Here is a 22,961-nt window from a genome sequence, read left to right as displayed (position 1 = left end):
TTATGAACGTAATGTCTAGAATGTAGATTATATTCAGTAAATATTTCTGAATGAATTAAAAATTTTTTTCTAAACCCAGGTACTTGGATTCTATAGTCCCCACTATGAAAGTGGTAATTCTCATTTAGATTTTACGTCACTAGCAATTTAGACGGCACCTAAGGGAAGTAAAAGGCAAACCTTACATGAGTTCATACCTGATTTTACAAGATGGGCATGTGCTCAGTTGCTCAGTCATGTCTGACTCTAAGCAACCCCATGCGCTATAGCCCACCAGGTTCCTCTGTCCATGGGATTTCCCAGGCAAGAGTACTGGAGTGGGTTGCCATTTTTGTCTCCCAGGGAACTTCTCAACCCAGCAATTGAACCCGTGTTTCCTGTGTGTCCTGCATTGGCAGGTGGATTCTTTACTAGTCGCCACCTGGGAAGTCCAAGATGGGCTTGGGGGAATGTTTACTGTGGTGGCTGGCTAGCTGAGAAGAATCTGGGCATTGGATGACTTGTTTCAAAGCATTTTAGAGGGCATGGGTGTCAGGGTAGCTTTTCTTAAATCCAAGAATCTCATGCAGCTGCTCTTTCCTGTTGTTTCTATATGAATAAGCATGGCTCTGCCTTCAAGAGAAGCTTGTAATTACCTTTTGTTGTCCTGATAATTGTTGGTGAGTAGAATTCATTGTTATTTACATCCATTGCCAGCCAACTGTTAGTCATCATCTCTTCAGTGTGAGATTTCAATGTAAAAATTACCAGATACACATTTAACCCAATTTTGATTGTATAATGTAAAATAACCAATAGGGACTTCCCTGGCTGTCCAGTGATTAAGACACCATGCTTCCACTGCAGGCGTTCAGTCCCTGGTCAGATTCTGCACGCTGCATGGTGCAGCCACAAACAACAAACCCTAGGCATGGTCAACCAAGACTATGTTGCTGCCTCAATAATATAAAAACCAACATAACTTCAAAGGATTCTATGCCCTCAGCATTTTAAAAACGTGGTACCACAGAATGTGATGAAATGAAAGAAAAAGAGTTCCAAATTGACCCTTTGGTCTAGAACAGGATGCTTCTTATAAAAAGAGGCTCATCACTGCCAATTATTAGAGAAATGCAAAACAAAACTACGATGAGGTACCTATAGATTATCATACTAAGTGAAGTAAGTCAGAATGAGAACAACAAATACCGCATGCTATCACTTATACTGTATGTGGTTTCTAAAATATGACCCCAGTGAACCTGTCTATGAAACAGAAACAGATTCACAGGCATAGAGAACAGGCTTGTGGTTACCAAGCATGGGGGTGGGAGAGGGATAGATTGGGCTTCTGGGATTAGCAGATGCAAACTATTATATACACAGAATGGATAGACAACAAGGTCCTACTGTATAGCACAGGTATACTGTATAGTACAATTGCTATATTCAATATCCTGTGATAAACCATAATGGGAAAGAACATGAACAAAAATATATATAATGGAATCACTTCATTGTATAGCAGAAATTAACACAATGTTGTAAATCAACCATACTTGAATAAAATTAAATACAACAGGGTGCTTCTCAAATTTTGAGGCACATCCAAATCACCTGGGATTCTTGTTTAAATGCAGATTCTGATTCAGTAGGTCTGGGGTGAGGCCAGAGATCCTGCATTTCTGACAAGCTCCCAGGTGATGCCAATGCAGCTAGTCCAGGGGCCACACTTTGAGTAGCCAAGAATCTGGAAGGCTAAAACTTAATAAAACCTCTGAAAACAAGCCCCAGGTAGCTCTGTTTGGAGTTTTGAGTAAGGCCAATGATAGCCACTGTCAAATGCACGCTGGTCAGGGAGAAGCTGCGTGTGATCCTCAGATCTGAAGCATTTTCTCAGTGTACTTTGTTCAGGATTTCCAATCCATACCTCTCTCCTGACTTCTGCACCTGTGTAAAAACCAATCACAGGCCACTCCTACCTAAAGGATTCATAGACTGCTCTGAAAACATATCCCACACAGAACACAATACCCTTCCTGGTTCCCAAATCCACCCTGGGCCTCCTGTTTCACGGAATGGTAGCCTCATCTACTCAGCTACCCAAGTCGGACATCTGGGCTTTGTTCTCCCTCCTCTTTTCCCACACAAAGTCCTGTCAGGTCTCTCTTTGAAGCAGCCCTTGAATCCACTTACTTCTGTCTGTCTGCACTTCTGCTGCCTTAGTTCACGCCACACACATCTCCTGATTAAGGTACAGTTGCGTCCCTGACCTGGCCCCCTTCTCCACCTCCCACAGTGCAGCATGGATGACTCTCTTACCTTGACGCCTGTTTGGAATACTTCAAGGACTCCCATCTGCCCTAGGCATAAAGCAGCTCACCAGCATGCTTCACGTGGCTCTTTATCCTCTAGCTCCAGCTTACCTCTCTAGTCCTACTGCTTCCTAACTCCCCTTGAACTGCGCAATGTGTTTAGACTTACATGCCATGACATCATCATCTTTGTGCTTACTGCATACCCTGAAAGCTGCTCTTGGAAACTGCAGCCCGACCTTTCAACTCATCCTTCGCTTCCCTCCACCCCCACCCCTAGTTCATGTTTGATGACCTTCCCAAGTACTCTCTTAACATCGTGACCTGATCAGTATCTCACTGATTGGTGATCTTCCTCATTTGATATTATGTTTGGCACACAGCAAGTGTCCAAGAAATATTTGTTAAATAAATACACAATCTGTAGATAAACAATCTTTAGGGAAACTCTTCTCAATATATTTACTCTGACCACAGTCTCTCTCGAATACCAGCCCTCAGTGCTCGGAAGGAAGCAAGGAGCAGATCTATAAACCACAGGTTTCACTACCTCTCATGCTTAAAAATATTTGAAGAAAGGCTACTACTGGTAGAGAGCTTTAAATACCTTCAAGTCTACTTTTCCTGGGAGCTGTTAGTCAATGATACGAGAGTGTGGGTGTGTGAACTCTCAGCCCATTGGCCTCGAGAGCAGACAGCCCTGAGACTTAACTTTGCCCTGGAGCATCCCTGTGGGACCAGGTTGAAGTCAGGACTGTGTCTGAAATGGCCGGCTGGCTGTGCTTTCTCCCTTTTCTGTCCTTTCCCTCTCCCTCAGCATCTTCTGTGGGAGCACTTCCTTAATGAATCCCTGGCACACAAGTGGGCACCTTGGAGTCTGTTTCTGCAGAACCTAAGACAGCAGAGCTGGATGGTGGAAAGGGCCATTTAGCACTTGACTGGCTTCCTGAGAAAGGCCAGATAGAATATTTCTCAGAAACCTTTGAAAAAACAGAAGCGATTCTCATCTGTGTGGGAAGTCAGTGTGAATGTGCTCTGAGATAGGAAAAAGGATGCGATAGTCCCTCAAGGAACTAGTGTCAAACTTCACCAAATCAGACAAATGGCTCCCAGGGGAGCCAGCTCCCTACAAGGGACTAACATGACCCACAGACTGAGTCATGCAGGACAGTTTACTTATGAAAAGCTCTACAAAAAGCTCTATGCCCGCCCTGAGCAAAGCCATTCACCTACCAGCATTCTTCCGGCAGGCCTGCGGGTTGCACTTCTGGAATTCTGGGGGTCTGGGGTCATGATCACACAGGCATTGGTCCTGGCCTTCGGTTTTATTGTTCTCTGAGGCCACACAATGGACAGTCCTCTTCTGAAAGCCACCTCCACAGGACACAGTGCACTGGAAGAGAGGGGCACATGGAGAGAGTCAGAATTCTCCCCCAAGATCACTGGGGGAACTCCAGCAGAGGTACTCTAACTCCACAGTAACCCCAGGTAGGTAAGTGCTAAACATAACCTGACCATTCAGTAAATACTCATTGATTGACTGACAGAAAAAAACTGCTACATGCCAAATTCTGGAAAAATCTCCAGGCCCTAAATATTCCATCTGCAATTTGAATTACTATTGGTCAACAAGACTGTAGTTGTTGTTCAGTTGCTAAGTCATGTCCGACTCTTTGCGACCCCATGGACTGCACCATACCAGGCCTCCCTGTCCCTCACCATCTCCCGAAGTTTGCCCAAGTTTCATGTCCATTGCATTGGTGATGCCATCCAGCCATCTCATCCTCTGATACCCTCTTCTCCTGTCCTCAATCTTTCCCAGCACCGAAGACTTGTGCAATGAGTCAACTGTTTGCATCTGGCTTAGAGTCAACAAGATTACTAGATTTTAAAATACTACCCACACTGGGGCACCACTGAAACTCAGAATATTGCTACCAAACCCTGTTTCTCACAAAACTCCAAATGGGATAAGAGGAGAAACATCAAATTTTTCTTAACACCCACAACTTTATTTTAATCTGTTCTTCATAAAGCCTAGAGCAAGGTGATAAGCATGGAACTTCATGTTGTTTTACAAAGTCAGAGATTCCTCTGATTAAACCTAAAGGTGTTTTTATTCAGTGAATAAAATTGATATGAATCAAATTCTCTGTGGGGAAAAAGGTAAGAAAATAACTATGTAACTGATCCTGAGTAGACAAAGTGTGCAACACAGGACAGAGGGAAGAACAAGGGAAATTAATACGGGGTGTTGGATGTCCTGGACCAGAATTCAGGGAACTTGGGTTTTCTCCCTCTTACACATCAGGAAACTTGGGCTTTTTCACTCTTACACATTGTCCTGGATCTCACTCAACTGCTCTCTTTCTTCCACTGTAAAATAAGATCGTTAGATAAAGAACATATGACTTCCTCTACTGCTTTCTATTTCTAAGGATCTGATGGAACTAGGCTGGACTGGTGGTCCTGGGTGCTGAAGTCACATAGGCCCCCTGGGCAGGACAAATGTCGATCAGTGAAATACAACAGAAAGCCCAGAAATAAACCCATGTACCTATGGTCAATTAATCTTCGACAAAGGAGGCAATAATATACAATGGAGAAAAGACAGTCTCGCCAATAACTGGTGCTGGGAAAATTGGACAATTTAGCAGTTTTCCAATGTAAAAGAATGAAATTAGAATATTCTCTAATACCATATATAAAAAATAAACTCAAAATAGATTAAAGACCTCAGTGTAAGACTGGATACTATCAAACTCTTAGAGGAAAACAGAGGCAGAACACTCTTTGACACAAATCACAGCAATATCTTTTTTGATCTACCTCCTAATGAAAATTAAAACAAAAATAAATATAACCTAATTGAATTTAAAAACTTCTGCAGAGCAAAGGAAACTGTAAACAAAATGAAAAGACAACCTACAGAATTGTAGGAGAAAGTATCTGCAAATGAAAGGGCTGATGAGGGATTAATATTCAAAATCTACAAACAGCTCAGGCAGCTCAATATTAAAAAAAAAAAAAAAGACCACAACCCAATCAAAAAAAATGGGCAGAATAGCTAAATAGACATTTCTCTAAAGAAGACATACAGGTAATCAAAAAGCACATGAAAAGATAGTCAACACTGAGACTTCCTTGGTGGCCCAATCCTTAAAACTCCAGGCTTTCAATGTAAGGGGGCACATGTTCAACCCCTATTTAGGGAACTAAGGCCTCACCTGCTACACAGACAAAAAAAAAAAAAAAAAAGGTACTCAACATTGCTAATTATCATTGTTTTAATGGCTAAGTCGTGTCCGACTCTTTTGCAACCCCATGGACTATAGCCCATCAGGCTCCTCTGTCCATGGGATTTCTCAGGTAAGAATACTGGAGTGGCTTGCCATTTCCTTCACCAGGGGATCTCCTTGATACAGGGATTGAACCTGCATCTCCTGTATTGGCAGGCAGATTCTTTACCACTGAACCACCAGGGAAGCCCTCACTAATTTTTAGAGAAACGCAAATCCAAACTACAATAAGGTATCACCTCACATTGGTCAGAATGACCATAATAAAAAATTCTACAAATAATAAATGCTGGAGAGGGTGTGGGTAAAAGGGAACCTTCCTATACCATTGGTGGGAATGTAAATTGGTACAGCCACTATGGTGAACAGTATGCTGCTGCTGCTGCTAAGTCACTTCAGTCGTATCCGACTCTGTGCGACCCCAAAGACGACAGCCCACCAGGCTCTGCTGTCCCTGGAATTCTCCAGGCAACAACACTGGAGTGGGTTGCCCTTTCCTTCTCCAGTGCATGAAAGTGAAAGTGAAAAGTGAAAGTGAAGTAGCTCAGTCATTTCTGACTCTTCGTGACCCCATGGACTGTAGCCTACCAGGCTCCTCTGCCCATGGTGAACAGTAATAGAGGCTCCTTAAAATCTAAAGTTGCCATATGATCCAACAATACCACTCATGGGTATGTGTCTGGAGTAAAGAATAATTAAAAAAGACACATGCACCCCAATATTCACTGCAGTAGTCGTCACAACAGCCAAGACACTGAAGCAACCTAAATGTCCATCAACAGATAAAAGGATGAAGAAGGTGTGGTACATATTCAGGAACATTGCACGCATGCTCAGCCGCTCAGTTGTGTCTGACTCTTTGTGACCCAAGGGACTCTAGCCTGCCAGGCTCCTCTGTCCATGGGATTTCCCAGGCAAGAATACTGGAGTGGGTACCATTTCTTTTTCCAGGGGGTCTTCCTGACCCAGGGATCAAACTTTGGTCTCCTTCACTGGCAAGTAGATTCTTTACCACTGGGCCACCTGGAAAGCCCCCAGTGGAATATGACTCAGCCATAAAAACGCTTATTGGTAATTTTTAATCTATGGGATTTTATGCCCCTGAATGGGCCCAAATTTATAGAATTTTTATGACATGTAAATTATGTCAAATTTTCTTTCCTGATAGTCACATTTGATTTGATTAGTGATGCTTATAATTGTTACACAGGACACCAGGATATTTATGAAGAGCTTAATTCTAAAACACATCTTTATTTGTTGAGTATAATATTTTCAGGTTGTGAAATCAAAGGTGGATGGGGAAAAACTGGTTTTATACATAAATGAACCTCTAATAAATAGGAAATAAATTTCCAAGGCAGATATTTTAAGATGCCTAAATGTAAATTAAATTTTCTTATTATGAAAAATAATACAAGTGTATGGCATTGTTTTCTGATGTTCACAAGATCCACGGGAGAGAGAAGGTGGGTACTGCCCCTGGCAGAGAGCTTAGTAGCATGCACAACCAGAAGCTTGCCTGGACTCCAGAATCTCCTTTGGCAATTCATCACAACTCAACATTAGATATCAATGAACATAGGGCATTTATAGAAATTACTATGGGTCCTATCTGTCTAAGGGAATGGTTGATGTCACTGTTCATTGTCTACCAGGCATTTTTAAGGCATGAAAATAATAAAATATGTTCTTTTAATTTGTTGTAGGCTAACTGATTAATGTACAATATTCCTTTGGCAGTAATGAGGCATCTTATTATTCCTGGATTGAGTGAGGTGGTATCCAGAGACTGATGCAACCTTAAGTTGGATGCGCCAATAGGAGGTTTGTTTTTTTTTTTTAAAGAGTACATGCCAGCATTCAAATTGAGCATGGTTATGCAGGTATAACTAGACAAGTACAACAATGAAAATTACTAAGAACTTATCAACCTAAGACTATCTGGGGACATGATATTTGGCAAAATATTGCATTAGCCTGTGTTATAATTTTAACCTTCAAAAGATACTTACATAAGAATATGTTACTTTAAAAAATATTAATATTTGAAGGGTTAGTGTATCAGATCCTCTGGCTCTCCTTGTTTCCTGCTGTTGGCCTTTGATGGGCCCCAACTGATGAGGCAACCCACTTCATGGAAGCACAACCCTTGGGCTTGCTGTGTGCCTCTTACCCTGACTCTGAATTTTGTTATTGCCAGTGAGATGTGAGACTCAGTGGGACCTGCCCACACCTGAATGACCCAGGACAATGGGAGATGCTATCCATCAAAGGGGAGAATTTTACATAATGCTGGGAGACAGGAGCCAGTAGATCATCTCTCTTCCTGTCTCCGGACAAACTAAGTGACAGCAGTTCAAACAACTTTATAAAGACCTTCTTTCAAGAGCAAGCCATCAGTTGCTCTTAGACACCAAGCAGTCTAAGTTAGGAAAAAACAATCACCCTGGGAATAGACCACCTTGCACCTGATTCCTCTTCTTCCCTGCCTCCTTCCTCTTTTCTATCATTTCTGCTTCCCTCAGTTCAGTTCAGTTCAGTTGCTCAGTCATGTCCGATTCTTTGCGACCCCATGAACCACAGCATGCCAGGCCTCCCTGTCCATCAGCAACTCCCAGAGTCCACCCAAAGCCATGTCCATTGAGTCGGTGATGCCACCCAACTATCTCATCTTCTGTTGTCCCCTTCTCCTCCTGCCCTCAATCTTTCCCAGCATCAGGGGCTTTTTACTTTGTAAGAATTGTAAAACTTGCCTCCATTTACAATTTAACAATTTTATTTGTCTATCCATCAAATATGCTGGCCTTTCGGCAAACTGATAATCTGTGGGTTGACAAGTGAACAGAAATTCGCTAAATCATGATAAGCCTCAAGCTTCAGGGCACATGCAACTCCTATATGCTCTAGAAAAAGTTAGAGGATCCAAGATGATTAGGACCCCAAATCACTTTTCCTTAGTCTCTGTTCCTCTGAGCTAGTTTTTAGTGTTTTATCTTTTCTCTTTTAAAAGTATTTGATCTTGTTTTCTTCTGAACTCAAAATAGTTAACATTGAGCACCATGTCAGTCATAGGTCAACTTTCAGCATTGTTCTTGTTCTGTTGCTCAGTAGTGTCCGACTCTTTGTGATCCCATGGACTATAGCATGCCAGGCTTCCCTGTCCTTCACTATCTCCCAGAGTTTGCTCAAACTTATGTCCACTGAATCAATGATGCCATCTAACCATCTCATCTTCTGTTGCCACCTTCTCCTCCTGCCCTTAATCTTTCCAAGCATCAGGGTCTTTTCCAGTGAGTCAGCCCTTTTAGCATACTTAGACATATTAGAAAGCAGAAGGGTAAAATATAGAACTGAAAGAAGTTTTGGTATATATACACAATGGAACATTACTTAGCCATGAAAAAGTAATGCATTTGAGTCAGTTCTAATGAGGTGGATGAACCTAGAACCTATTATACAGAGTGAAATGAGTCAGAAAGAGAAAGATAAATACCACATGCTAACACATATATATGGAATCTAGAAAAATGGTATTGAAGAATTTATTTACAGGGCAGCAATGGAGAAATAGACATAGAGATAGACTTATGGACATGGGGAGAGGGGAAGAGAGGGTGAGATGTATGGGAAGAGTAGCATGGAAATTACATTACCATATATAAAATAGATAGCCAACGGGAATTTGCTGTATGGCTCAGGAAACTCAAACAGGGGCTCTGTATCAACCTAGAGGGGTGGGATGGGGAGGGAGATGGGAGGGAGTTTCAAAAGGTGGGTGACATATGTATACGTATGGCTGATTCATACTGAGGTTTGACAGAAAACAGCAAAATTCTGTAAAGCAATTATCCTTCAATAAAAAATAAATACATAAAACATGTTAAATCAATGGACACATTAGACATTTACAGGAATAATATATGACTTTTAACATCAAAAGAAAACAAATGCTATTTTTTAAAAAGACTAAAACAAATGAAAGAGATTATAACTGATTCTTACCGGGTCCCAGTTTCCAGCGGCCCAGTGACAGCAAGGCTGCCCGCTGCAGGGTGCGGTGGCTGTGGGCCTTTTAGTCCAGTCACAGAGGCCTGGACAGGTCACTCCTCTCTTCTGAACTCCGCCTCCACAGGAGCTGGAACACTGGTCCACAAGAGGGACAAGATCAGGGAAAAATCACAAGGTATCATTTTCAGAGATAAAGGGTAGGGATGTGGCCTTTCCCACTGTGTCTGCAGTACGTGACACTGCACCTGGAAGAAGAGGCTGAGTAAATGTTTATTTTAAAAAATACTCGACAGTTCATCTCTAGTTCCATACTCTGTATTTCAACCCATTCTCCCACCCCAATAATTTAGTAAGAGGGTTTTTTTTTTTCCTTTTCAGTTCAGAAATAATGAAAAAAAAGAATGTGTCAAATAAGTCTGCAACTTTTCTTTTGCTATAATATATTGTTAAGTTATAAAGATACATAAAGTTATAAAGATACAGATGTATATCATATAAAACATAACTTATCTTTAGAGCAGAAATTCCCATGATTGCCAAATTAACTATTTCAAGTGGGGATAAAAAATCAGTTTGGTGAGCACTGGTTCAGTGTTAAATGAGATGAGGCCTAGCCTATCACAGTACCTCACAAAGTTGATAACAACAAATAGGCCCAGCTATGCTGTGCTGTTCTGAGTCCCTCAGTCGTGTCCGACTCTTAGTGATCCCATGGACTGAGGTCCTCCAGACTCCTTTGTCCATGGGGATTCTCCAGGCAAGAATACTGGAGTGGGTTGCCATGCCCTCCTCCAGGGAAACTTCCCGACCCTGGCCCAGCTGTATTAAGTCCAAATCTCGGTGGTTTTACCTGCTCACTGTAGCATGTTCTTAGTGTCTTCACAATCATGTGTATTTGGATGCTTTTCACCAAAGTATGTAAAAATAAATTACAGACTGCCAAAAGAGCTATTATTCACTTTTAAATAAAGAACCCAAGACAGAGAAAGTCAATAGAATTATATTTACTTTAAAGTTTACTATTAATTTGTTATGCACGCTGTTATTAAGAATATTAGTATCTCTGTTGGAACCTGGAACATCCGCATCAAGTTCCTCACAATGGCCACTCAGTCAATTCAAAGACAGCAGTGAAACAAGCCCTAAGATCCAGCCCTCCCACCAGCAGGTGAGCCCCAGGCCCGACTCTGCCAGGGCCCACAGCCAGCTGCACTGGAACCTGGCCCCGCCCACCAGTGGGCCAGCAACAGCTCCAAGATCCCCAGGCCATGCCACTAGCCACCATGGGAGGCACAGCCTAGGAATTAACCAGATCAGGAAGAGCCCCACCTACCAGAGCTCCCACAGTAGTCAGTTCGACCACAATAGAAGGGTCCATGTGGCGCACATCGTGGGGGGGTACCCTTAGAGTAGACACCTCTAGTGACCAAAGGGGAGTGTGCTGCTACCCCATTGGACATCTCCTACACAAGGCCACTTCTGCAAGACTGGGAAATGTGACCAACCTACCCAATAGGAATAAACAACACAGAGAATTAGGCGAAATTAGAAGCCAGAGGAATATGTTCCAAATGAAGGAACAAGACAAAAATCTGAGAAAAAGAACAAAACAAAGTGGAGGTAAACCATCTGCTTGATTAAGGAGGAGTAGTTATAGTGTTAGTCGCTTAGTTGTGTCCATCTCTTTGCGACCCCACAGACTATAGCCCACCAGGCTCCTCTGTTCATGGAGTTCTCCAGGCAAGAATACTGGAGTGGGGTGCCATTCCCTTCTCTAGAGGATCTTCCGAGCCCAGGGATCAAACCCAGGTCTCATGCACTGCAGGCAGATTCTTTGCCATCTAAGCTATAGGGAAGGTAAAGATCATAAAAATGCTTAACAAATTCAGGAGAAGAATAAATGAATAATGTGTGAATTTCAATAAAGAATTAGAAAATATAAAGAAAAACCAGCCAGAGGTGAAAAATACAATAACTGAAATAAAAAGTACATTAGAAAGAATCAGTAGTAGATTAGATATTACAGAAGAACATATCAGTGAGTTAGAACAGTGGTGGAAGTCACTCAAGCTGAATAGAAAAACAGAAAGAATTTTTTAGAGGCCTTGGAAGAAACCAATCCTGCCAACACCTTGATCTCAGACGTCCAGCTTCCGTAACTCTGAGAAAAAATATTTTTGTTGTTTAGGCCAAAAAGCAATAACAGAAACAAAAACAGTGGTGAAGTAAGACTTAAAGAAAGGAGACTGATAAAGAAAATTCTGGGGTACACGCGAGACAGCAAAAGAGACACAGATGTCTAGAACAGTCTTTTGGACTCTGTGGGAGAGGGAGAGGGTGGGATGATTTGGGAGAATGGCATTGAAACATGTATACTATCATGTAAGAAATGAATCGCCAGTCTAGGTTCGATGCAGGATACAGGATGCTTGGGGCTGGTGCACTGGGATGACCCAGAGAGATGGTATGGGAGGGAGGTGGGAGGTGGGGTTCAGGATTGGGAACATGTCTACACCCGTGGTGGATTCATGTTGATGTATGGCAAAACCAATACAGCATTGTAAAGTAAAATAAAGTAAAATTAAAATAAATAAATAAAAAATAAAAAGAGAATTATGGGGATAAGAAGAGGGGGAAAAATCAGAAGATGCTGAATAGTTCAATATGTCAAATGGAAAGAATTCTGGTCAAGAAACCAAAATATAAAATGTAGGTGTTTTTATTCTGATTTGCTCTGACAGTCCTAATGGAGAGCACACTTCTACAATAGAATTTTGTTCATCTATTAAAATGGGACTCAGCCTTCCTTCCTCACTACATTAAATTTTAGAATTAAATTTATCCATATTTGAAATGGTGATGTTAATAGGTTTTCTAAGGGTCTGGTGCACTGGCTGCAATGCTCACAAAATAAATTTGAGGTGACAAGTTTGATTCCTGAAAGAATATAATTCTAAAACATGCGAGGTTTTTGCTCACTAGAATAATTTTCTAAGCTATATCGTTAAATTTTCCTGAAGTTTCTAGAAGGAAATTAAGATAATTCACCAAAAAATCTTTGAAAAATACTTTTGAGTACTTTGAATAGCACTTTGAAAAATCTTGGTATTTTGAAAAATCTTAATGATGGCATGGTAACAATAACAAAGCAGTCATGATTGCCAACATCATGCCTATCACATCAGGCACTGTGAAATGATACACAGGGAAATGGTACACAATTAACCTTTCTGTTCAATAAAAGAACTAATCTATTGCTGTCCCAGCATTCCAACTTTGAGAGTTAACACGGCTCTTTTCCCACTTACTCACTGGTTTTAACCCTCTATGAGGAGTGAAGGAGAGGAACCCCACATTTGGGATCCTGTTGTATACCTGTATGCGCGCATACAGACACAGGGCTACCTGGCCAAGTAATCTCCAGGAAGGGGCAAGTGGTCCTCAAAGTGTGGTCCCCCGAGCAACAACTTCAGTATCGTCTGGGTACTTCTTAGAAATGCAAAACTTCAGGCCCTACCCCAGACTTCCAAATTGGACACCATGGGGATGGGGTTCAGACATCTATCTGTGTGCTGATGAATCCTCCAAGTGATCCTGCAGCACGCTAAAGGTTGCAAACCGGTGAGGGACATTCTCACGGTTGAAAGGCATTTTCCACGGCAAGCAGTTTAGGCGGGGTGACACTCGCTGGAGGGCCCCAGAACATTCCAATGAAGGCATCCATTAGATACTGTGCATATACAGAGCAGCATCACGTGGGCTTAGGAAAAGCGCCTAAAGGTGCCCAGTCCCTAAACAGTCCCCTGACATTTCTGGGGAAATGTTCAACCAACTTCAGTATTTTCTATCCTTACTGTTCCCTCTGAGGAAAGTCTTCCGGCTGTGTGGTTTGCTCAGAACACAGCCATTTATAAAGAAGGGCGTTGGGAGGTCTTCAGGAAACAGGCTCATGATTGATGCTCCTTGGAAGAGGAAGTATACAGAATACATCTTTTTCACAACCAGAGAGCAGTTACAATTGGTCATCTTGGATAACTCGCAATTGCAATTTCTCTGACAAGGCTATCTAAGCTCCTCTACAAATTCCAGGATCCTGGAAGCTGTCACCAGGAAAACCCAATGGACAGAGGAGCCTGGTGGGCCACAGTCCAAAGGGTCGCAAAGAGTTGGACACAACTGAGCCACTAAGCACATCACCAGGCCCAGCAAACATGGAAAACTGAGAGGTGTAACTCCAGAGCCTGGGAGTGGTAGGCACTTTATGTCCCAGAGAGAGACAGGGAAGGAGGTGAAAGAGAAAGCGGTGGTGGTTGTTGCCCCCAGGAAACACCAGGGTCCTCAGGAATCAGCATGGCCACTTGACCCAATGGACAGTAAGAAGCTAGAGGGGGTTCAGTCTTCCAGGGCTGGACACTAACTCTGTGTCCCACACTGCGGTTTTCTGTCTTACCTTTTCTAGCATGCAAAGTTATTGACTTACTCTCCTTAGTTCTCTCTTTGCTCCATGTCTATTCAGCTAAATTCTACAGTAAAAAGAGTATAGGAATCAGAATCAAACTGAAGCTTGAATTAATACTCCACCATTTATTTTCTAGTTGTGTAAGCTTTTTAACCTCTGAGTCTCAATTAAATTCTTTCTTTATCTATAAAATGGAAGGCCTACCATGGTAAGGCCTACCATCCAGGTTGTTACAAGAATTAAAACAAGTACTGTAGGTAAAATGCCCAGTGCATGGACACACTCAAAACACGCTGGTTTCTTTATTTCCCTCTTATTTCTACCATAGTATAGTTGGGAGTATTTTCTTTTTTATTGAAGCCAATAGGGAAATGAAATCATTATATTTCACCAAAGAACAGTAACCTGGTTTCACATACTGAAGTAGGACAAAGATGAAGCAGAGTCCCAGCCCTTGCAACACAGGATGGAGACACACACACACACACACACACCCCTCTTTTTATTTGTGTAAACAAGGATCTGGGCATTTGAGAGGTAGGACTCTGAAATCATACTGTGTGGAAAGATCTGACCATTATCCCCAGCTTAAGAGGGACATATGATGCTCTGTCCCAAATGCTGCTCATCAAGGTGGTTCATGTACGACTCCCCAGAGAGACCCCAATTCCCCAGTATACCCACTGAGACTAGATCATAATAAAACATTGAACAGTCACAGTTTAAACCACACAACACAGCCTTCAAATTGTTGGGCCTGTCCAGCCTCCCCACCTGTAACTGAGTAGAACCCTAAGGGGCCTTCCCAGCACAGCCTCATCCCCACCTCCACCTCCCACACCATGTCTTCCACCCACCTCTTATCTATAGAAAAACTTTAGCCTCCTTGGCCTTCCCCAATTTCCAAAGTGTAAATTTAACCATGAAGTGAGAAAATGCAGAAAGGAAAACAAGCAAGACCATCATCATCATCATCATCATCATAATAGTAATAATAATAATATTGGGCTGGCCAATAAACAAAGTCAAAGACCTTTAGTTCCTTCTCAAGTGCTATAGATAATAATCTGAGCCATGTCCTTTGAGCTGTTTTATAGATATTGAAACCCCTATCAGGTGGAAGAAGTTAACTATATGCTACCCACAAGTATGTAGACCCAAGACAGGTTGGACCCAGAAGGCTGATGATGTTGCCTCCTGATTACCTCACTATTAACCAATCCAAAGAATGCCACAAGCTGATCACATCCCCTACCACCATCCCCTCCACCCCATTCTGATTTTTAAAACCTTATCCTGGAAGCCTTCGAGCAATTCAAGCCTTTTAAACACTGACTACCTGGACTCCTTGCTTGGTACACTAGCTACAATAAATGCTACACTTTCCTTCACCACCACCTGGTGTCAATAGATTGGCTTTACTGTGTATGGGCAAGCGACCCACCTGGGGATGAGTAACACACCCAGTGTAAGGTGTGAATGGAAGGAGGCCAGCCACTGGCTTGATGAGGCCAGCCACTGGCTTGATGAGGCCAGCCACTGGTCTGAGGCACGTGTGGTCTTCCCTGGACTCACCAGGTAACACAGAAATTCATGTTTCCCCAGCTGTGTAGATGGTGCACTAGGCGCAGTACCTGGCTCCAGGGCTCCACCTGCCACTCCTCGCAGGGCTCCAGGTTACAGCTTGTGGTCAGTGGAGGAGGAAGGCCAGCCAGGAAGCGGCAGTGAAATGGCCTCAGGCTCCGGTGGTCCCGGCTGTCCACACACTGAATCTCCCGGATCTGGAAGCCCCCGCTGCAGTTTCTGGAGCACTGTATGGAGAGTGAGAGAAAAGGGGACACCTGAGTCCTTGGCATCAGGCTGTCCATGCCCAGATATCCAGGGGTTTCACAAAGGATCACAAAGTTCCCAGCTTCTAGTTCCCAGCTTCTGGAGAGGTTGGTGGCCTGTCTTTCCTCGCACACCGTGGAGAGAAGAGTCACTCTAGCAGCTCCCCAAGATGGGGCTCCCCGTGTTAGAAATGCAGGTGTGGAAGTGTGAGCACCAGGAGGCAAATCCAGCTGTCACAGACTCACTGTGAGCCCTCGGATGAGCTGCAGAAACGCTCTGAGCTGCCGTGTCTGTAAACCAGGGCAACAACTGTTCTACGGGGCTGTCCCGAAGATTACACGGGGGTGGGCTTGGGTGACTCCAGCGCAGCTGTTCCTTAGGATGTCTGTGTTCATTGGAGGTAAATGCAACCACCCACGAGGGGAGCTCTCTGCCAAGATACACCCAATTACCCCTCAGAATCCTGCTGAAAACCTGCTTCCTCCCTGACTCTGGACACAGGATTGGTTACCCCTTTTTAAGGAAAGCAAAGTGAATAACTGCTCAGTGGTTTCATCCAGGGAGTGGGCGAACCCTATCCTTGGCCCCACTGCCAGGCTTCCCTGCACATCACCATCGCCCATCATCTTTCCTCCTAAGGCCATCATCGCATGCCTCTATCACCGAGGGTGTTCTCAATGCATGCCCAGTGCAAGCCCTTAAGAAGTCCTCCCCACTCCCCTGCCCATGCCCACACCTTGTGCAGCAGCCCCTGCACTCTGATGCCAGTAAAGGACACTGTTCACCAGCAGGCTGCTGATTTCCTGAAGCTCCCAACAAACACGGCTGTCCCCAAGTCACCTATGTTTATGTGGCATATTCGGGACGACTTCTTTGGTTTACTTTTTGACCTCTTGGACTTTGGAAGCTCCTCCATCCTTCATCTAGGTAGATCTTTTTCAATCGTAACTTGAGCTTCCAAGACTTGATCTTCAGTCTATATAGAATGCTATCATTATCAGTTTCCCTTCAGCTCATCTTGAACGTGCACCTTAGTCTCTCAAGGCCAGTCCTGGCTTGTCTTATCACTGCCCACTTCCAGGTGGGAACCCAAGGTAGGCGGCATGGAGGCTGAGCCCTGAGCTCCTCAGCCCCTCTCCCCTGGATTCTCTGTGGATTAATAATATGTCCTGTGGTCCTTATGTCCTGAATCTTCCTTCCTCCATCCTTTGCTTTACTCACTACTGCTCTTCCTTTAGACTTGGCTTAAATGTCACCTCCTCTGTGAAGGCATCCTTGAACACCTTCTCCAAAGGATATCTATTTCTTTTATTATTCATCTCAAATCCTTTTCTGTTTCCATTGCAAGAACCTGAAATGTGAAACAACTTCTATTCATTCTGTTCATCTTTTCTGTTAAACTGTTTCACTGTCCTGAAGCTGGAAACCCATCTGTCTTGGTTACCACTGTGTCTTGAGCATACAGCATGTGGCCAGGCACGGCACAGATGCTCCTCACAGCTTGTGCAATGACTATATGAATTCTGAGAAAAGGGAAACTGGGGATTCCCAGTGGGCCAAAGAGCTCTGTGGTTACCATGGGGATAAAGAACATCGTACTTCACCCTCTCAATCTTTCCATCAATGATCTCATTACATCTTGGCTGAGAAAATACACCACCACCAAAGCCCACTGCTGCAAGGTATGTTTTCATCTGGCCCCTTCTCTACTTGGTAAAATACCATGTTCCCTTTCTGGCTACGGTGGAATAGTCATAATTGTAGTATTGTGGATGGCAAAAGAAAATTTCTCCGAACCTTTCATTAGAGGTACCTCCCAAAATACTGATCCCCCTTTCTTTGCCATTTGGCAGATAGTGTAAGTCACCTGAATATAAAACTTGTGTTGTAGCATAGCAGATGTGGGCCCATGTGACAAGGGGGCAGATGGATGCTCTAATGCCTCCATAAATCAAGTGTATTTAGCTTCTCAGAAATAAGCAACACTTGCCAGACAGCCCCCCAAAAGCAAATTCAAAACCTCATTTGCCTGCCATGCTGTAAGCACACAGAGAACGAAATAACTGCCAGTTTAAAATCAGCCACAGAACAAACATGCAGAAAATTTTACACAAAGCAGCCCTTTGTTTGACAGATTTCCAGGAAATAACCCATGGTTAAGACAAGAGGGCTCTTTATTAGGGATAGGAATTTTACAAGACATAGTGTACAATGAGGGTTTATTTTCTTATTTTTCATTTGTTGCTACAATCTGTTATTCCTAGAGTTTTCAAATTAGCATTACCCTTTTGTCAAAGAGTACATTCACATTCAGTGGGAAATGAAGTTGATTAATACATTGAAGTAAATATTGAGGGAAGGCACTCATTAAATCTGTGACTTTTCTATTTCATTTTCAGAAGGGCCTCTGATTCAGTTAGCAGGAGGGAAGTGGCAGGGCATTAAATCACTCCACTTTGAAAACTGCTCTGCCTTGGTGTGTCGAATGCCAATTACTATATTCATTTTCTTATTGCCCTAAAGGAAGGCTATTTATATTCCCATTTTCCTAACCTGGAGCCTGTGGACCAGACTGAGGACAGGAGCCAGGCTAAGGAGAACAGAAGGACTAGCTAATGCCCACGTGCAACCAGACAGGTCTAACCATTTTCTGGTTCCCATGCCAGTCTGTTTAACTGATGTGATTGGCAAACCAGACTGAGTTAGAATGAAGAATCCTCTTAGCTTACAGGAGCCACTGGCTGAGGGGAAAATGACACGCTCAAAACCAGTTCTTCCTTGTGTCGTTTCTGATCTATGGAGCCATCCTGACACATTTTCCATGTTGGACTCCTACCTAGTGTGCAAATGAGTATAGTGAAATTAACCAACCTGGAATTGGGAGTCAGAGACTGCATTCAAGTAGCACCCTGACACCAAGTGGCTTTGTGACTGTACCTCTGCAAGCCTCCGTTTTCTCCATCAGCATTAAAAAGAAGATAAATTGGATGATTGAACTCTTCCATATTCTAGAGTGATATAAGAGTCTGGGATCACTGGACTTGTATTATGCTTTGGTTTCAGAATATTTTCTTGCTCTCCAGAAGTACTAAGCAAGGACATGAAATCTTTTCTGCTCCTTTCCTAAAACTAAACAGATTCATAAGACTCTTAAGATCATTCAAAAATAATTCATTTCCAAAATTCTATTTTGAACAGCACCAAAAGTCATTCATCTGTCTACTCCCCTGCCCCATCCCCACGTCACTTCCTCTCTGCTATTAGGAACTTGTCTATGTGCCAGCTTCTGTATGCCAATCTAGCAGAAGGAAAAAGTCATGCAATGAACAGAAGTCATAAGGATGATATGTCATACGTTGTTCATGATCCAGTGAAGGAACAAAGGAGGAGGTGGTTGATTTTGCTTGAAGAAGGAAAGGCTCAAAAAGAGGAGCCAAACCTTGAACTGTATCATGTAACATGGGTAAATGCTCACTTAGCTGGCAAACAGTGTGGGGGACATACGCAAGTGGAGTGGAGCACAAGGCTTGTTCGGGAACATGTCCATCAGAATGCTGGAGTGGAGGGTATGGATGGAGAAAGAGAGATGGGAAGGGGCCAGGATAAAGGATCTCATGGTTTGAACATCACTCCTCAGCTGAAGTGGAATTGGGTTCATGCTTTCTCTGAGTCTAAAGGCTTTCTTTAATTGTTTTTCTTTTCTCACTTAGAGATTCCCTTAATCTAAACACTTGGGGCTTCCAAGAGCAGGTAATAGGTTAGACATACAGTAAATAATACCAAAAGAAAACAAATGCAGTGATTTTTAGTGTATTATTTTCCTTCTAGCTGGTCAATTTTTGCTTTCTTGGCACAGAAGCTCCCCTATAACATGCAATTCTCTGTTAATGAAATTTTACACACTGGGCTTCAATATGTTTCTGGGAACATGTTATATATGAAAGTCTGTACTTAGCAAGACAGGAGCTCTTTTCCTATATGATTCATTTGTAAAAGTTCAGAACAAAAAAAAATGTAGCACTGAATATTATGAAACTCAAGGTCATAAGAAAAGGTTGCCACTTTTATTTTCCAAATAATGTGACAGATAGTAAAGTCAGCTACTGTTAAAATAAAATTGCAACACTGCCTAGGTGGGGAGGCAGAGCATTCCAAGAAAATGTAAAAGTCTTTGATTCATTTCAGAAATATCAAAATCTGTTAGACTGAGCTATGAGAAGTTATTATCATTCTGAGAGAGAGAATAAAGAGGTTGTTAAATCACCAGTTTACAAAACTGCCGGAGGTACAGTCAAAATGTTCAGTCAGGAAGTGTGTGATGAGGGTGTCAACTTTGGTGTCAAACCCAACGGAAGGTTTTTTAAGCTCATCTTTGTCACTTATTGCGTTTCTTTCAGCACAAGAATCAAAGAATCAGTTCTTTTTCCTTAGACAAATTTTAAAGTTCTGAAATTGGCAAGCATCTTAAACTGACATTCATATTTATTATGCAGTGTTTCCTCTCTTTCTGAAAAGCTGTCATTACACTGATGAGTGTTCCCCCAGTTGCTGGTTTTTCAGAATTGAGAGTGTCAGTACCAATGGATCATGTGCTAGTGATTTAAACCCTCTAAGCCTTCACTTCCTCAGTGGGAATTATAAAGAAGGTCCTTTACTGGATGAAAATAAAATTGTTCATCTAAAATTCTTGTGCAGTGTCAGGCATGCAGTGGTATTTGGTGAGTGCCAGGACACCAGGGAGGTCAAGTCTGCCAAAGTTCATGGAGGACCCTGACTGCTTAGTACTGGGGAGAGGAGACTTGATGGATTGACAGGACTTACTCCACTGCCCCCTGTCCACAGTCCCCTGCCCCAAGTCCAGGAAGCCAGAAGTTAGTAAACACCTGAGAACTACTCCTAGCCTTTACCCAGAGCTCAAAGTTCACCCAAGGCTTTATCTGAACAGTGTTTTACCATTTACAAAGTGGTTTCATGAACATTCTTTGACTTGTACAACTTTATGAAGCTGGTAGAGGCCATATGATGTACTTCATTTCCCAGAGGTGAGAAAACTAAAGTTCCTAAGAGGCTGGGAGAAAGGATTAGCACCCTATGCTGGTGACAGTGTGTGTGCTAGTGTGCTAAGTCACTCCAGTGGTGTCTGACTCTTCATGACCCTATGAACTGTAGCCTGCTCGGCTCCTCCATCCATGAGATTCTCCAGGCAAGAATACTGGAGTGGGTTGCCATGCCCTCCTCCAGGGGAATCTTTCCAACCAAGGGATTGAACCTGGATCTCCTGCATTGCAGGCAGATTCTTTACCATCTGAGCTGCCAGGGAAGCCCTTGGTGACAGAGTGGGGCTGCCAACCCAGACATGTCTGATCCCAGGCTCAGGGCTGCTTCTAGGATTCAGTTCTGTAGAACTCCGCTTTCTCCAATATGCCTCTGGGACAAACCTAAAGACCTTAACTTTGTTTCAGATAGATCAATGCATGAAGAAGCAAGCCATTCCAAAAACAACTTCTGGACTTTGTAAAGGTAGAGATCTTAATACACAGGCTCACTGTACTGTCACAAATAAAAGTATCCACAGCAGTTGTATCAGGACTCCATCAAGGAGACGAATGGTGCTGGAGACAGAAGCCTGTAAAACAGCTGCAATTCAGACTGTACACACAGCAGTGGGGAGTTTCTGGTGAGTAATCTGGGGGACCTCAGGTGAGATCCCTGTGGCTTTAGGTGAGGCTGTGGCATACCCTTCGTCCTGTGAGATTAAAGTGTCTCTGGATCTGGGCTTGTGGCTGGTGGGATAATGCAGAAAGACTCAAGATTAAATTAGAATTCACTCCTCTGAGAAAGTGTTTGTGAAAAGGAGAACCATCGAGTTGGCAGAATCTAAACCCTCTGGATGGACTTCCCTGGTGGTTCAGATGGTAAAGAATCCACCTGCTGACATGGGAGACATGTGTTCGAGCCCTGGGGCAGGAAGATCCCCTGGAGAAGGAAATGGCAACCCATTCCAGTATTCTTGCCTGGGAAATCCTGTGGACAGTGGAGCCTGGCGGGCTACAGTCCATGGGGTCACTAAAGAGCCTGACAAGACTCAGCAACTAAAACAACAAAAACAACAAACTCTGGATATTTAAAGGTAAAAGCAGGGGTATGTTTTCCTACTCTAGGCTTGGAGGTCTGCCTCTGAGTAAGTTTAAGAGTCCCAGCAGAACAGTGCAACTAAGATGCCCTTCAAATCTTTCCTAGTACATGATTTAGACTTCAGACATCCAAATGGGCTGGCTAATAATGTGGCAGTCAAAAATTTAGTCACCGAAATGTAGTGTCATTCAGGAACCAAAGTCTAGGATAAAATTTAAATCAGCATCTCTAGGATAAACGGAAGTCCCGCATTCAATATTCCTATTGATAGAAAAAAAACAAACGTCAGGGCAATTGACTTTCAGGAGTTAAATGGGGTCTTTGACCTAAGGTTTATCTATTATCCTGAGGGAGGACATAGGATAGTACTGACAGGGATGGAGTAACTCCGAGGATTTGAGTTTAGACATGGTGGTCGCCACATTCTGGCAGAACTTGGTGATGTGTCCGAGATAGCTTCTATAACACACCAGGAGTGGCACAGGGGTTAATAAGTGTATCGGCAAGCCTCCTGGCTGTGACAGAGAAGAGACCCAGAGGCTGACAGGGCAGGGATGAGCTGCCAGAGCAGGGCTTCCTTCAGGAGGTCTGACCCCAAGCTACTGGCTCTCCCATTCCGGTTTTATATCAGCTAGAATTCCTGGAATTTTACACTGGACTGACCTTTTTAAAAGTGTGAGCTATTCCACACATCTGTCCTTTTTATGAGCCATGTAATTTCCAAGGAAAGGATTAGTCCCAGTGACGGGAAAGTGGAACTTTAGGACTTGGTCAACATTTGGCAAGGTCAGGGACAGGAATGTTTCTTGAAATTTTTCTGGATAGGAAGGGAATTTGTAGATAGGCATTTGGTCCCTTTTGAAATTTGTTATGAGTTGGAAGAGAGAAAAAAAACAACAACAACAGAAACAGCATTCATTCCTTAAAGAAAAA

The 22,961-nt window shown here is 43.0% G+C and overlaps 1 protein-coding gene across 1 annotated transcript in view; it reads right to left on the bottom strand.

The window, feature by feature from the left end:
- Positions 1 to 22,961, bottom strand: part of ADAMTS12 (ADAM metallopeptidase with thrombospondin type 1 motif 12) — a 402,846-nt gene that overhangs the window by 13,863 nt on the left and 366,022 nt on the right. Inside the window, exons 21-23 of the mRNA XM_027980135.3 lie at positions 15,698 to 15,874; positions 9,599 to 9,739; positions 3,528 to 3,687 (exon numbers count right to left, since the gene is read on the bottom strand). Of these exons, the coding sequence (XP_027835936.2) occupies positions 3,528 to 3,687; positions 9,599 to 9,739; positions 15,698 to 15,874 (478 nt within the window). The remainder of the gene's footprint in view (positions 1 to 3,527; positions 3,688 to 9,598; positions 9,740 to 15,697; positions 15,875 to 22,961) is intronic.

Source organism: Ovis aries, chromosome 16 (assembly GCF_016772045.2).
Source record: "Ovis aries strain OAR_USU_Benz2616 breed Rambouillet chromosome 16, ARS-UI_Ramb_v3.0, whole genome shotgun sequence".
Taxonomy (NCBI): Eukaryota; Metazoa; Chordata; class Mammalia; order Artiodactyla; family Bovidae; genus Ovis; species Ovis aries.
The sequence above is the reverse complement of the archived record's forward strand: the minus strand, read 5'-3'. Positions and strand labels throughout refer to the sequence as shown.